This window comes from Danio rerio, chromosome 5 (assembly GCF_052040795.2).
Source record: "Danio rerio strain M-AB ecotype USA chromosome 5, GRCz13ab, whole genome shotgun sequence".
In the NCBI taxonomy this organism is placed as follows: Eukaryota; Metazoa; Chordata; class Actinopteri; order Cypriniformes; family Danionidae; genus Danio; species Danio rerio.
Genome location: NC_141025.1, coordinates 47,540,459 through 47,557,565, shown reverse-complemented (window position 1 = coordinate 47,557,565; position 17,107 = coordinate 47,540,459). Strand labels below are relative to the sequence as shown.

Genomic DNA, 17,107 nt, shown 5'->3' with positions numbered 1-17,107 from the left:
TTTAACACTTTATACTTTGGAAAATGTGTTCATTACTTGGCTTTAAAAGGTTATATGAATAATTCAGAAGGTTGTTTAGAACGATATGCAAATATGTGCTGCTGACATTCTTTTCTATCCAAATAAGTGCACAAAAAAACAAAAACAAAAAAAATGACAGAGTGAAGAAAGCATCTGTTCATAGTGATGTTGATGTTTGCACAAGCTCTGCAATCCACCACATGCTGACGGATGATTGATTTTACACAGTTGATTATAACATATAGCATTTACGTAAATTTGTGACCATGGACCAAAAAAATCTACTATTTTTTGGCAAATTTTAGGGAAAATTATGGATTTTCTTTAATCCCAAACGTCATTAGAATAATAAGTAAGGATCGATGAAGTAAAGTTCAATGTAGATATTTTGTAAATGTGCTGTTGTAAATAATCAAAACGTTTCATTGTGCTTTGCTAGGAACTTAATTTGATTTATGTTTTTGTTTAGTTTTTCTTTTCAGATTTTCAAATAGTTATATCTCAGGCAAATATTGTCGTATCCAGTGCTTAATTTGTAAATGAATAATATCCGGAAGAAATACAGAAAATTAATTATTTTGTGCAATATAACGTTATGGGCCAGCCATGGAAAACAAACAAACAAACAAACAAACATGTAGCTACAAACATAAATCATATGAAACATCACTATTCAGTTTACTAACACCACTGACATTCAGTTCACTTCACTATTATGTGCCAAACAAACATGACTCATTTTGTCTAATCTTCAAGAAGAGTTACTTTTTCCGTCATGTTTCCTGGCTGACCTGACTCACTTTGCTTCTTTCTCACAATATCCTGATCCAGGGGTGCAGTTTTATCTCCTCTTGATCAGGTTTATTATTTTAAAAAAAACAAAAAAAAAAAAAAAACATATATATATTGCTTGATTGCCTCTGGAATTTTGAAAGTACAAATATTAGTATAGTTAGGCCATTATGCCTTCATGGCAGCACTGTGATGCAGTGGGTAGTGCTGTCGCCTCACAGCAAGAAGGTTGCTGATTCGAGCCTTGGCTGGGTCAGTTGGCATTTCTGTGTGGAGTTTGCATGTTCTCCCCGTGTTCCTGTGGGTTTCCTCCAGGTGCACTGGTTTCCCCCACAACTGTAAAGACATTTGCTATAGGTGAATTGGGTAAGCTAGATTGTCCAAAGTGTATATGTTTGAATGAGTGTGTTTGGGAGTTACTTAGCGATGGGTTGCAGCTGGAAGGGCATCTGCTGCGTATATATGCTAAAAGGTTGGTGGTTCATTCCGCCATGGTGACCCAAGATTCATTTAGGGACTAAGCCGAAAAGAAAATGAATCAATGACTATGCCATTATTTATTTTTGCTGCTCACTGCGCGTAAAAACAATCACCAACCAATGAGAGTGATTGTAAACATAAGAAAGCTGATTGGTAGAAAGTGACTACCTTTATGTGTACACTCAACATAGCTTTGCTCGCTGTTTTTCACTCAGACTCATTCACATTCTCTCACTCTTACATGCTCGCTCACACACACACACACACACACACACACACACACACACACACACACACACACACACACACACACACACACACACACACACACACACACACACACACACACACATACACATATGCAGGTCTTCACCGCGCAATAGTTCAATTGAAATATCAATTCAAATAAAATAAATTAAAATAAGTAATTAAAAGCAAAACACAAATATTTGACATTTCCCGGACATTTCCTCAAATTAAGCACTGGTCTTATCCTAACAAAATATGACTGAATGGATAGCTTGTTTTTTCAACTTTCAGATAATACATGAATCTCAGTTTCCAAAATGTTTCATCAGACATAAAATGTGGAAGGTTTTCTTTTTTGAAGATATGTTACAAGCTGTTTACACATGGGAATATAAGGGTGATTAATTATTCGAAAAAAATGTTACAAATATTTATTTATTTTGATGCATTATTATATATAAATTATGGACCGTATGTTCTAATGACATTCATTTATTTATTTATACAATTTTATTTTTATACAATGTTTTTTATTTTGTGTTTGAACAACAACAAATCTGGACAGTACAGGACAGTACAGAAATCAGGTTCTTGACTAAAAGTACAGATAGCCTAATAAAAAATGACTCCAGTAGAAGTATAAAGTCTTCAATTTTAATATTATTCAAAGTACAAAAGTTATTGATTTTAATTTTAAAAAATCAATAACTTACCTCATTTAATAAAACTAAGTAATGCATGTAAAATAACTTACTGATGCATGATTATTTTGCAAGGAAAATGAAAATTGTAAAACTTGTTAAGCTCTGATAACGATACGGATTATTCAAATGTGCAAACGTGAAATGACATTCACATTTAAGCCCATTCAAATCAATTTGTAAAATAAGTGAATCATTTACTGGAGACTCTGAATTCATCATTTGCATCAATGAGCTGTTGACTCATGAACATATCAGTTCAATTTACAAACTATTTGTTCAGTGCAATTTGTGAACTAATTAAAGAGGGTAATCTATAACATTCAACATTCAACAAACTCACTATCTCCTCTGTGAGCAGGTGACAGTTTCTCCCCTTCAAAATAACTTTTAATTCAGCTTTCTTCAGGAAATTTAATAGAGTATTAATGTATAATATTATGTTTTGGACTGTAGTGAAGTAAATAAAAATACTCTAATGAGTTCTTACATTAGTGAAGTAAAAATGCTCTCAGTAGTTACTGTCCACCACTGGAAAATATTTCAGGAACAAAACAATAAGATTACAGAAGCGCGAAAGCCTTAGCAGAACATGAAAAAAACAACCTACTGTAATAGCAATTTCCAGATTGTTTAGTTTAGTTTAATGCTTTAAATGAATCTTTGGGGGAAGTATGTTGTTGTATACAGGCACAGATTGTAAAGCTCTTTTTGACTGTTTCTCCCTGTGCAGTCTGACTATCCTTACAATGAGAATGTCCCCAGCATTAAAATCCCAATGGACATGATGGAGCAGGAGCCTTTTTTAGGAGATAAGGCCTCTGACAGTGAGTAGCCGTTACCCGGGGCCTCAGCTCGACCTGCAGCTCTTTAATGATTCAGCATGAGTGTTTGCTTTCTCTTTCTTATGTATGCGGTGCACAATGACACTTTGCTCCTGTCGCACAATGCCCCTGGCGTTTGTCAACTGACAGCTTCATTACCTCTTCCTGCCCTGTCCTAATCTTTTTGTTTTACTTTTGACTTCTGGTTTACTTTTACACCTTGCTTGTGCCACTATTGTTTCTTGCTAATGTAAATTTAGGGATCTTTTTAATACTTTTGAATATTCTTTATTTTTAAAGAGGATTATTACCAAGGCCGGTAAACATCAGTCCTTTTCTATTCACTAAATCTTTTTCGTTGACTTATCCTGTTTTCTTTCCTACTAAATCCTGTATCTTAATTTGTAGTTGTATTAGTCTTAATGACCTACTAATGTAAATGCTAATTTAAACAATTCCATTAAATCCCATCACACACGGGAAATAAAATCCTTGCATGTTTTATTTATTCTTCAGTGGTTCTGTTTTGGTGTTCGTTGCATGCATCTGCTGGTGCTTTTCATCTAAATGGCATGTATGCATGATGGTGGTGTTCAGTTCATGTGTTGATAATAATGGACCGTGTCCTTCTTACAGGAGAAAAGTCCGCTTCAATCCTGGACCGATATTCATCGTGCTGAAAAGCGCCACTACTTTCAGTCCAGTCCAATGTCAAGGTGCGCATCTTAAACTGTTATGAAGCAGCAGTGATGTAATAGTGGAAGGATAACACTGACGATACTTAGAAAGTGAATTACATTTTTTTATGAAATACAGTGCTCAGCATAATTGAGTACACACATTTAAAAAAAAAAAAAAAAAAAAAAAAAAAAAAATATATATATATATATATATATATATATATATATATATATATATATGTATGTATGTATGTATGTATGTATGCATGTATGTATTTTTATCCATTTCTCAGTGAATATAGGCAATGTGTTTTGGTGCATTTAAACAAAACTATTTATATAACAGATATTTTTTATTAAAATATTATTTTAGTGACCAAAACATGCTAGAAAATGAAAGACATTACAATTAAATTTAAGCTAAATATTACAAAAAAAAAAACATAATTAAAAAAAAAAAAATATATATATATATATATATATATAAATATATATATATATATATATATATATATATATATATATATATATATATATATATATATATATGTATATATATATATATATATATATATATATATATGTATACACACACACACACACACACACACACACACACACACACAGTGTGTTTTAGTACTTTAGTAGTTTAAACAAACTGCAAACGTCATTTTTTAAGTGTACCTCTGTGTGGCATCAAAATTTTATCCAGTAAGTTTTATATTTGTTTACACAGTTTAAGACATAATTATTATCCCTTCTGGGTTTTTCAAATATTTCCCATTTGATGTTTAACTAAGAAGGTTTTTCAACACTAATCGTTTGTAACTAATTTCAGTCTCAACTTATTTTTTTGTATCAATCATGCTATTAACATACCAATAACTAAGACTTTTAGTTGAATTAACTACTATTTAGCTGCTAATTAATAGTTAATAAAGTAATAGCTGCACTGTACATTTTTGAGCTGAATCAAATTAACCCAATGAGTGCATTGAACTTATGGTATGTTAAACTGAGTTAACAGTTTTCATAGCTTATAAAATTAATTTAGAACATAATTAACTTAGTTTAATCAGTTACAGTGAACTAAAAACATATGCTGTTCAAATCATTTTTACAATGTGGGTTAAGCTATTAGGTAATAAGGATGTAAGATAAGATTATACTTTCATAAGTGCTAACAAACCATTAATATCTTAATAATAGGCCAATATTATGCCAGTAGTAAATAGTGTGAATTGTTACTCAAACTACAGAGTTATTTTATTATCAACCATTTTTTATTTTTTTATTTTTTTTTTATCTTTGTCATAATGAAAGTACGGAAAATTTTACAGGATGCTAGTATTTAGCAATTTAAAGGCTAACTAAGTACTTAGATAATTCGGCAAGTCATTTTTACAATAGTGGCTTGTTCTGTCGCCAATCATAAAAAAAATACATAAATATCTTAAATGGAAGTATTAAAAGACTTTTATTCAAACAAGATTTTATCCAGAAGAAACATATAACAGCAAATACTATTAGATGTCATCTTTAAAAATAAAAAATGTGAAAAATAATTGTAAATAAAATAAGGAGGGGCTAATCATTTTGTCTTCAACTGTACACTCTCAGAAATAAAGGTACGCGACCTGTCACTGGGGTGGTACCTTTTCAAAAAGTACACGTTTGTACTTAAAGGGTCCATATTGGTTCTTTAAAAGTAAATATTAGTACCTACATTTTTTAAAGGAACACTTTTGTACTTTTTGGGTACTAATATGTGCACTTAAGGTATCAATATGGACCTTTAGGTACAAATGTGTACCTTTTGAAAAGGTACCACCTCAGTGACAGCTCATGGATCTTGATTTCTGAGCGTGTAGAAAGTGGATTTGCACTTTTTATTTCTAGCAAGAAATTTGTCTGGGCTTTATGGTTACAGTACATACAGTAACATCACCTCTATTATCACGTACAGTCAAAAAATATCTTTTGCAGCTTTTCTAAACTACTTATTTAAACCAGTTGAAACAACACTGCTCTTAAGGTTTTTGGGACAACTTCATTTGTTTTCTAGTTCAATCCACTTACATTTGTAAAAGCGATCAAGTTAACTTGCATGAAGGAACAACATGAATGAATTATGTGGAATGCAGATTTTTTTACAGTATACAAATAATGCATTTAGAGATCTGAATTGAAATTGTTTGGGGGAAAAAAACTAGTGAATTTCAATTATTCAGAAATTGATTTGATTTGATTTATTTTTTCCAGTTCAGAGAGACTGCCGTTAAATGTGCCTCAGATTAAAATTGAAATGGACCCAGATGACAACAATGGCTTCTTCTGGAGGAGTCGAGGGTCCGAGACGTCCATCTAACGCTCCAACTCTTCCCATCTGCAGAAAGCCATTTGCCAAGGGACGTTTTGTAAAGCCTGTTCCCCAACACAGAACCCTTCTGTGAAGACTAAAGAAAGGCTGAGAAACAGCTGCCGTCGGATTATTTTCCTCTAAATGTTTCTCAGCCTCCTATGCTTCTGTTCAGTTATTTTACCTGGAAGACAATGATAGTGTTTGTTTTACAAGTGAAATTACTAAACCTACACACAGGAGCCTGAGAAATCATTTAGAAGACTAATTTAGACGGCACTTAGAGGTTTTTGCATCTGAACTCCTCACTCGTCTTCCACTCAATTAATCACTTCGGTTTGCAAGTTGTCATCCTTAAACTACTATGCAATTCAGTTCATTGTTTCACTGTAGAGAAATGCTGTAGCTGCTTTCCAACGAGTATTCCCTCCATTGTCCATCTAATATAATACAAGTCTTTACCAAATTCACTTAACATGCCACTATTTTTTCCTCTATTTTTTGCTGCTCTACCTCTTTTTGAAATGGTAGGCATTATGTAAAGAATAATAATAATAATAATAATAATAATAGCTTTTACATTTTTTTATTTGTATTTTTATTTGCACGGCATGAAATTTTATTGTTGATCTTTTTTAGTGTACATGAAACTACACACTTCTGTTATAATGAGAGAAAACAACTGTGACATAATATATTGTACTATTTAACTATTTTAATGATTAACTTTTTAATGATGGTTAATGCTATCAACGTTGATCCTGCTGTTTAATATCTGTTATCACATTTCAGTTGTCTGCTTTCACAAACTATGTTCATGCTTCATTATCCAAACATGGAGTTCACCCAGAAAAAAAATCTGTCATCATTGACTCCACATCAGTTTTAGTTTCTTTCTTCTGCTGAACATCAATTAAAATATTTCGAAGAATGCTTTAAACATTTTTTCATAATATTTATCCAGAAAGAAGAAACTCATAAAGGTTTGAACCACATCATGGGGAGTAAATGTACATTTATTTATTTTTGGCTGAACTATTCCTTCAAATAAGCCTAATAATTAGCTTTCAAAACATGTTTTCATTTGCTTTCTCACGTGCTTATGGAAAACATGAAATATCAACATGTGTAAACCTCATGTACTTCCAGGTCGGTTGACCTGCAAATTATTTACTGTACCTAAGTGGCTTAAACCTGAATTGCAATAATACATAAAATTCCTTTAGGTTTAAGATTGTCTCATGTAATTCAGATCACTTTTTATTTTATTTGTGCATTATTTACGTGATGTCTAGTCATTGAATGTCATATTACAAGTTGTGTCATTTGTATAAAAAAGGAGAAAAAAATATAAAAAAATCAACAGTGTGGTACATGCTTTGGACGGAAAATGAAGCTTGAGGTGTGGATTGAAAAAAATGTGTCATACGGTGTAATGAACAACCCAATATCATGTTGATTCCAACTAATTATTGTCATTATTCTCATCGTCCTGTCATTTTTCTTACTTTTTTGGAAAAAACATTATGGAAAAAAATACATAAATCTATACAGATAGTTTATGGTATTTTCAGAATCAGTTTCTTTTAACCTTGTAAGTATAAGATTTTTAACTTATATTTTTGGGGGTACAAAAAAACAGATGAAATATATTGTGAAAGCACGTCTGGGGAAATTCTTGAAGGTTAAACAATGCTACATATTAATTGTAGAGAGTGTAACACTGATACATTTTTAATCAAGTTTTGTGACTTTTTAGAACAAAACAGCTGAAATTATTTTAGAGTTTATATTTTTCAAATGAAATGAACATTAAAAAAATGAACAATTTATTAAATAGTCTCCTTGTTTCTTTCAATGTGTGTGTGTGTTTTATGTTTGTTTCTTCTATCAAATTTGTTCTACATTGTACAAATAGCATACAAATCACACATGTAAATATTTTATAGCTTCAAATGTATTAATCCATACAGCTGCTTGCTATTATATTAACACAAATCTGATTTAAAATGCTACTCCATCCATCAGTATTAAAAGGGGGGCATGGGTGGGTTTTTAGCCTCTCTGTGTACTTTGTGACATTTACAAATAACAATAAATGACATTTGTATTCATTGCAAAACATTTCATGTTAAACATTACACATATGTAAGATTTGGGCAATTGGGATGTTCGCATGATGTAGATGAGTGTTTTTTTATTGCATAACAAGAACAATAGTATACAAAAATGAGGAATACAATGTTTACTTTTTTTACATCAAAGCAACTAATCAGTATATATATATATATATATATATATATATATATATATATATATATATATATATATATATATATATATATATAATTTTTTTAAATAAAATTACAGGGGATATAGAAATTACAAAAAATTGGATACATTCTTAAAGCTTTTTTTATTTTTTGTGTCTTTTAGGCTTATCATTGGACCATTTTTGTTTGTGTACATGGAACTTCCCATATATTATCATTAAATTAAAAAAAATTGCTTCAAAGTTTTGTTATTATTGTTGTAGATCAAAAAATCTTTACAAGAAAACTGAATTTTTAATTTTGTAAGTTTAAATATAAGATATTCAATATCAAACCAAAACATTTGGGTATGTGCATTCAAAAAATAGATGTTTTATCGATTTCTCCTCTAATTCACAAAAAGTGCAAGTAGATTCCATGTCTCTAACAAATTTCTTAACAACTTCTTTGACTGGATAAATTAAATGTAATAGTTTTTGTCACTTCTTAATTTATTGGTGAGACATTATTGACTAGGTAAGTTCCAAACTTTTTTCCACTCAATTTGCTCAAATAAGGAAAAAGATTTTCATTTCGGCTACAATGTGGTTCAGCATAACTTTTTAATGTAATAATGATGTAGATGAGTGCTGCTGTATCTGATGAGTGCATGTTTTACATCTCGAGCGGTTCACTGAAGATGGCACAATGTCACCATCAAGTGTTCGTCAATCGTCAATGCTGCACAGAGGAATTATTTTCTTTTTTTACAAACATCTTCCAACGTCTTGCTCAAATATCACATTGGCCAATTGTGACATTTGAGCAAGAAGTTGTCGCTTTCTTTCCAAACTCGTGCCTGTTTTTATTAAATGTTATCTTCACCGAAGTGCGTCAGTTTAACCATGTAATCACGTAAAGATCTCTCCCTAGTTTAACGTCATGCAGTGTTTAAAATAACACTCATATTAATTAATTAAATTAGCTTCCATCATTCAAGTGGATCAATTGATATCTGGGTAAAAGGTTTGGTCACTGGAGGGCTTTAAGTCCGAATTCTTTCAAAAGCACTGACTGTCTGACATTCTCACCATATTCTCCTGCAGGTTTATCGTGAGTACCGGGAGAATTCCAGGCGGGCATATATATGCTGCGAGGGCCGGTGTCTTTAGCTGCTTGTAGTGCACTTTCAGCAGTCGCACTTTTTTAATTAATTAATTTATTTTACAATATCTCACTCTTTTAGTCATTATTTTACCGTAGCTGCTCTACTCTTTTTTTGTATTTGTTTCTCTCAGACCCATGAGCAGAATGCAGTCTGCACTGCAGGTTAATGATGACGTAATTATCATTCGACACCAACAGCGGCATAACCATTTGTTAAGAGAAACGCAAGAGATGAAAAGTTCTTAATAAAAAGCGCAACGTTGGCGCTAAATTAAAAAAAAACTGGGTACATTTCGTTAAAACCAGTAGAGTACAGCAACACATGAAGACGAAACGGCCGTAAGTTAACGTTAAGCTAGGAGCAGTGCAAACGATGTCTACTCTGACTGCAAACCACCGTTCATGTTCATGTATCAAACTTTTTCTTGTACTGTAGCTCTTCAGCAGCAGCAGTCTCTAGACCAGTTTGCTTTTAACAGTGAAGAGCCGAGATGAGCCGAGAGTGCAGCTACTCCAGTTGTGCAGGATCATACTATTGGATGAGCCAGGCCCCATAACATAACAACGCACCACCCATGAGCCCAGCATACAAGAATGGACAGGTAGGATTGTCACTATAAGAATCCAAATAATGAATATTACATCTGCTTAATGAACAATGCCCTGAGACAATTAATGAAATTAGATGATTCATTACATTAATAAATCTAACAACTTGATCAGAAAAGCTAAAAGGGGGGAAAAGATGAAGCCATCATTAGAAAGTAATACTGTGGTTTAACATGTCTGGCAGATAACATGACTAACGCTACTTGTTTTTTTTCTTTATTTGTGTTTAAAGACTAGATATCTGTAAAAAAAAAATTGCACAGAATATATATTCAGATATAGCAGAAAAGGACATTGTGATGTTTTACTGTAAAAATATAATTTAATGCAGTGCTTTTTGTTTGTTTTATGTCCACTTTATATCGTATCTCAGCCAGACACTTAAATTAGCTGTTTTTTTAAAGAAATCATATACCTTAAACGTGGGGCATATGTGGATCACAATTACCCAGAAGACCAGGGTCTGGCTGACAGTGCATATACCCCATTGCATTTTTTACAAAAGGAGTATTTTCTCGAAGAAAGAAACCTAGTATTTTCTCCCCATGTAAACTACTTGACAATCAAGGATACGTTTACTTGCATTGCAGCACTTGGAGTCAGCATCTCTTGAGAGAGGCCAGGAAAGAATACATGGGCCAATCATTGTTCTGTCCATTCAATAAAGATAATAATCTTGCATCTTCCGTAGAAGATATCAAGGACCATAAACAATGAAGTCTTTAAGTATTCTATGAACACCTGGCTAGCCACACTACCTTATTGAAAGCCACCACTGTGTTTACCTTATAATCAGGCCTATGCAACGATTCAGTTGTAGTCTCTGAGAAATATACAGAAATTTAATCTCACTAAATGGAATTTATGAAGAGAATACTTAACAGTACAAGAAGTCAAAAGCCCCTTTCACACATACAGACCTTTTCACACATACAGACCGGAAAGGTTGTATGTGTGAACAGGTCCTTTTTGAAAATACCGGTAAATTCGTTCTGGCTATTTTCCGGAAAGAGAAGTTGTAACATTACCGGCAATTTGCTAGAATGCTGCGCTGTGTGAATGCAGAAGGAAGATTACCGGAATAAGCGCGTGCACGTCTAGAACGTGCTGACGTGAGACGTCTGCTTTAGCCAATCACAACAGACAGACGTATTTACATCCGTGCGGTTTATGAATATTTTTCCAGACACATTTAGCTGCTAGAAGTTAGTCAGATAACATTTATATGTTCTTCTTAGTCCCGGATTAATAAAGGGACTAAGCCGAAAAGAAAATGAATTAATGAATGAATCCAAAGCCCAGATGGCTTGTTTTGTAATTGAATGTCGGCTATACCACCAGAAGGACGGTTATGGCTTGTCGTGATGTTGACTTGTACCATAGAAAGTCAATCTTTCTTTAATTTTTTGGACTTGGCACTGTGGCACTTGGCACGGAGTGGCACTGTAGCTGTCCAAGGTACTGTTGTATGATTTAAGTTATAGCTTATATAAGGACCAATAAACAAATCAAATGAATGAATTAATAAAATAAATATGGATTCTTAAATGTCGGTATTGTTTTTACTCAAATAATATCAATACGTTTTGACATTTTATTTTATAAAAATAAAATGAGCAATTTTCAACATTTAGCTATAGGCCGTTATATGATTCAGTTAAATATAAGTTGGACATTTATGGGGCTATGTAACATGTTCACGTGTGTGTGTTTTGTTCTTGGTGATCCTTAATATATACTGGGTTGCTGCGCAAAATATTTTCTAAAACGTCAAGCAGGAATGTGTCTACAGTTCATTACGTTAGTTAATTATGAAGACAAAAAAAAATTATTAAAATAACAAAAATAAAATGAAAAAATACAATGATAAAAGAGCAGCATTTAGCTAAATATGATAGTCATTTATTGCTTTATATCCTGATATGTTGTGTGTTGTTTCATATTTGTTTTTTATTTAATTTGATGCATTTGGTATTTAATGTTTGAAAACAGAAAGAAATAACAGCCATCATTTAAATGTTTATATTTTATCATCAAAATGTAGTTGTTTTTTTAACCATTATCAACTTTTGATGTAAAACTGCAATTTTATTAAATTGATTGTGAAATAATTTTAAGTGCTATATTTTATTTTATTTTTTTAATTTATACACATCTATTTTTAATTTTGGCCTGTCCAAAAAAATGCATTTCTTCCACTAATACAAATGCACTATATGTTGTGCCCAATAAAGTGTTGATACTATCTGAATTCTCCTGAAATCTTTTATATCCAGTAGATTATTTGGAGTCTGTGCTTCTGCTATGTTGTGACATCCTTTTAATAGATTTTTAAGGCACATTTGACTGTCCTGAGCAGTGTGGCATGGCAGCATGAACAGATCACAACAGACAGACGTATTTACATCCGTGCGGTTTATGAATATTTTTCCAGACACATTTAGCTGCTAGAAGTTAGTCAGATAACGTTTATATGTTCTTCTTAATGCCAACTGTGTAAAAAATTATTGATGAGATGCTTATGATAAGCCGTTGTTTGTTTACCTTCAAGCTTTGCGTGTGCCTGTGAAACAATCTGTGAGCGCCTGCACACGCACATATTATGAACATCTCGACATGCGAAAGTGATCCTGCGAAAGTTGTTTACAATATTGATCATCCACAGAGTTTGTAATTTAGTCAAATGTTTACAAATACAAGCTCAGCCGTTTAAAGCTCATTTGTGGTGAATGATGTCAGAATTTACCGGTATTTTGGAATGGATGTGTGAATGCTCTTTTCCGGAAAATTTCTGTAACGTCCTCGCCTGTGTGAACAGCACTTTTTTGAATATACCGGTAAAGTCGTTCCAGAAATTTTCCAGATATTTACCGGTATCACTGTGTGAAAGGGGCTAAAGAGTACTGGTATCTGCCCTTCCTTATAGAGCACCTCCCCTAGAAGATAAGTCTGATAAGTGTGATTTTTGACTCTTGTGTCAAGTTTAATTATGTCTCACTGAATGAATTTCTGCTTTCTAGACCAGACTGGTAAAGCAGTCTGCTTGGTATTCTTTTGAGATTTAGGATTCTTTTAAGACTGTGGATATATAGTATAAAGACAGTAATCAAGCTAAAGTAATTGTTGATTGTTAATTGGACAGCCCTTCAGTGTCTATTATGGGTTATGCAAGTGAGACAAGCAGTAGAAGAAAAGTTTGGCACAGATTTGCACCTCTTTATTAAGTCATGGCAGATATTTTGGCATTTCACTTTCTACATACATAAAAAATGTATATAGTGTAGAGAGGGGTGCTGTCCATGGCACTGTCCATCTGTTCAACTTGGCTTTCTTGGCAAAAAAAAAAAAAAAAACAACCACGGAAGGATGACAATTGATCAGAGAAATTATGGTCTGAGGCATTGACTGGGATTGAAGCCTTCCTAAGTTTTTTATATAGGAAAATAGATAGTGGCATGGATAGTGGGAAGGTCGTGGCAACACTTTCTGTATAATCTCACTGATATTCGTGTGCCCTGCACATACTCAACACTGGCTATGTTTACATGGACATCAGCAATATAATTAATTGCCTTAATCTGAATAAGACAATAATAAAATTGTTTACATCAGTTGCTTTTTGAATGATCCTTCCATGTTACTTTTTTATATTACTTACAGTAGTATGATTAATGTCATCACATTACCATTCAATTTTACCCCCATGACAAACTCTGAGGTACTGCATACTGGTTTGAGAATTCTCAACAGTCATTTCCCACTCTCACCATGTGCTCGTACTACTGTTTGTGCTCTCTCGCTTGAAGCCAAACTCATTTGTTTGTCATCAAATGCCTGACAACTGCCATGTGTGCATCTCTTCGCAAAATGTGGCATAATGGTAATAATTTGATTGAGGTGTTTACATGTCTGTACTGCACTTCAATGATGCGACTAAAATAGGATTACCCCACATTATTTAATTTAATTTCTGTTTAGTTTGATAATGACTTTAGTCAGATTAAGGTAATCAAAAATTGTTATTTATATGGTAGACTCTTAGGGTGTACTCACACTAAGCTATTCCAACTCTGCCCAGGCAGGTTTGACAAGTGTGAGTGCTCCGAATCGGGCCCAGGCTTGGATTAATTGGCCGGCCCTGGCCTTGTTAGAAGAGGTGTGACAGAGGGCGGTTAAGGTTGGGCTTTAGTGCAGTATGCTCGTAGTGTGAGTGCAAAGCATGCCTGAGGGCAAAACTGAAGACCCAATGTGAATTTAGGGACCGTTTCATATGGATTTATTAATCATTCTTACTTTTCAATGAACACGGACTGTCATAGTTTATTAAAGATACAAACCCCTACTGCACGTCAGCTGCACCTTCAGCAAACCTCCTAATACATGCAGCACTAAGACTTTTATAAACATCTATGAGCACTAAATGTGCTGGATCTATCAGCAATAAATTTTACAGTGTGTTTCTGCATCCCAAACAACTTAAATAATACAAAACTTTATAACTAAAGCAATCTCCATTATATGGAGCGATTGCCTCTATTGTCTGTTAAACAGTCGCATCATTGATGATGTAAGCGTGCTCAGGCTGAGGGGAACAGTTGCGCATACTCAATGTCTCTCTTTGAAGATTAGTGTTGACCTATGCATCATTTCAGATGCTTTAGTTAAAACTCAGTAGCATATCTTTATATATCATTGCCAAAGGTGGGTCTAGAGAAGTGGGGTTTGTTTTTTTGGAAAGTCAAGAATTACTCCACAACCTGACCTTACTTGGGTCTGCTCTTCATACCTCCCTTAAATGATCTACGATGTGACGCATTAACATAAGGGCTAGGTGTAGCTGAAGCCCATGGAGGAAGGGGGTGCTTGTTTGGCTGATGAATCTATTTGTGCCATGATGCTGGGAAATGACTCTTTGCATTATGGTTTTGCATGTTGATAATGTGAAGTATTACTTTCAGCTTGCTGATTTTCAAAAACAGGGATGGAGCTTAGTGTGGGCAAATGTAGCCCAATCAGAATTTAGAACAGACTTTGGCATTTCTACTCAGCTAAAGATTTATTTATTTATTATTATTATTATTATTTTTAAATCTTAAGGTAAAACCCTATTTAAGGTATTTAGCATACAGCACTTTTTAGGAAGTATTGCAAATGTAATTTTGCTGATTTTGGCAGCCTGTTTGAAATACCATGACTCTTGTTATTTGTACCTTTATGTCAGAGTGTAGGTGAATTATATAAAATAAGCCTGCTCCCAGGTAGGATTGATAGACCTGTTGTTATACCAACAGCTCTCAGAATAATTATGAAGAACAATACTATACTGGATTGTGTCAAATTGTCAATAACCAATTCCAGCTAAATGGGTAATCTACAGTATGTACAAAGAACAGACCCCTGTTCTGAGGCTGAATTGTAAATAACAGAGTACAAATAATCATGCAGTTCATAAAACCTGCTCAGTGGCATTATGCACTGTCTGACAAAATCCCAGCTGATTATAGTTCACACTCTGTTCAAGCTTCCTTCTTATGCCTAGTTCAGACTGCGTGATTTTAGCCCGATTTTGGCTCGTCGACAGGTTTTGAGAAATCGCTGACAAATGCCTGAAATCACAGGCAAATCGATGCTCGTGCACTTGAGTGACAATCACACAGTATGAACTATCAAAGACGCGATCTGAAAGAATCGCCGATGCTTGTGAGATATTTAGCATGCTAAATATCTGGAGCTGACGGCGATTCAAATCACGGCGTGTGAATTGAGTTTGACTGAAAATAACATCAGCCATCGCCTACAGCAAATGAGAGAGCAGCTTTCACTTGTGTGTGCGTCTGTGTATACCTGCTGCAGGCCAGCGGGAGGCTGGGGGAGAAGTTAAAAGCGCTCTTTTTCGGTTTATTTGGACCCACGAAATGAAGGAAAAAATAGTGGAGGTTTGACAGGACTCAGGAGCAACCGTGTCTGTTTGACATTTTATACAGAAAGAAATTAGTTTATTATCAACGTTGAAGAGAAATGGCTAATTCCCTTTAAACCCAGGTGAGCAAATATGTACATTTTATACCCCATTAAAGGCTTCTTTCTCATTATGTAGTTCATAACAAAAGATATACTACGTGTTTTTGGCTGTGACACGTAGTTTGGACGAAGTTGTCTGCGATTCTTCCTATAGTAAAGTCATGCAATGTGAATGTCCCTGTCGCCAATCCATCTTGCAGTGTAAACAAAGCAGCGACGAAACGCTAGCCCAGATATTCATGCAGTGTGTGAAAACATCTGTGACACGACTACTTTGAAAATCATGCAGTCTGAACTCGGCATTAGTCACTGCTGAATGTTACAGCAGAATGAGGAGTTAGTTTACTTACACTACAACATTTAAATATGAGTGGCAGTCACACATCTAAACATATATATATATATATATATATATATATATATATATATATATATATATATATATATATATATATATATATATATAATTTATTTATTTTTTCTGCAATGAAATACAAGTCAAAGTTAATTTGAAAATTAGTACGTTTTTAGCTTCTTCCATACTGTCTCAACTTTTTTGATTTGGAGTTGAATTCAATTTTGTCAACACAGCAAATTCTGACACGTCTGATCAGGAATTTATATTACAGAGAACAGTGTAGAGATGTAGTCTATCTAATAAAGAGGCCAGTAAAAATGTAAATATACATAGCTTACAGCCAGTAAACAGCAAAACTCAACATATAAATTTCATTTCTTTTCATGTAAAACAATACACAGTCCATTATGTTTTCATTTTCTCTCCAGTTGTCCACATATTCTGGCTTTGTAGCAGACAGGAGTGAATCCTAGAGCTACAGACGGTCTGTCTTTTCATTTCTGAAGTAGAGACAGAACATGCTTTTGGACTTCTAATAATAATAATAATAATAATAATAATAATAATAATAATATTAATATTAATAATCATCAT

The 17,107-nt window shown here is 33.5% G+C and overlaps 2 protein-coding genes across 18 annotated transcripts in view; both read left to right on the top strand.

Moving 5' to 3' along the window:
- The window catches only part of slc4a4a (solute carrier family 4 member 4a), a 129,523-nt gene extending 121,580 nt beyond the window's left edge, over positions 1-7,943 (top strand). For 8 of the 17 annotated variants that reach the window (XM_087252628.1, XM_087252625.1, XM_087252627.1 and 5 more), the window contains 3 exons: positions 2,977-3,070; positions 3,704-3,783; positions 6,010-7,943. In XM_087252628.1, the coding sequence (XP_087108754.1) occupies positions 2,977-3,070; positions 3,704-3,747 (138 nt within the window). In that variant the 3' untranslated portion in view covers positions 3,748-3,783; positions 6,010-7,943. 17 annotated transcript variants of the gene reach the window in all.
- Positions 7,944-10,023: 2,080 nt separating this feature from the next.
- npffr2a (neuropeptide FF receptor 2a) overlaps positions 10,024-17,107 on the top strand; it is a 231,236-nt gene continuing 224,152 nt past the window's right edge. Inside the window, exon 1 of the mRNA XM_087252193.1 lies at positions 10,024-10,127. The gene's annotated coding sequence lies outside the window, so the exon portion shown is untranslated. The remainder of the gene's footprint in view (positions 10,128-17,107) is intronic.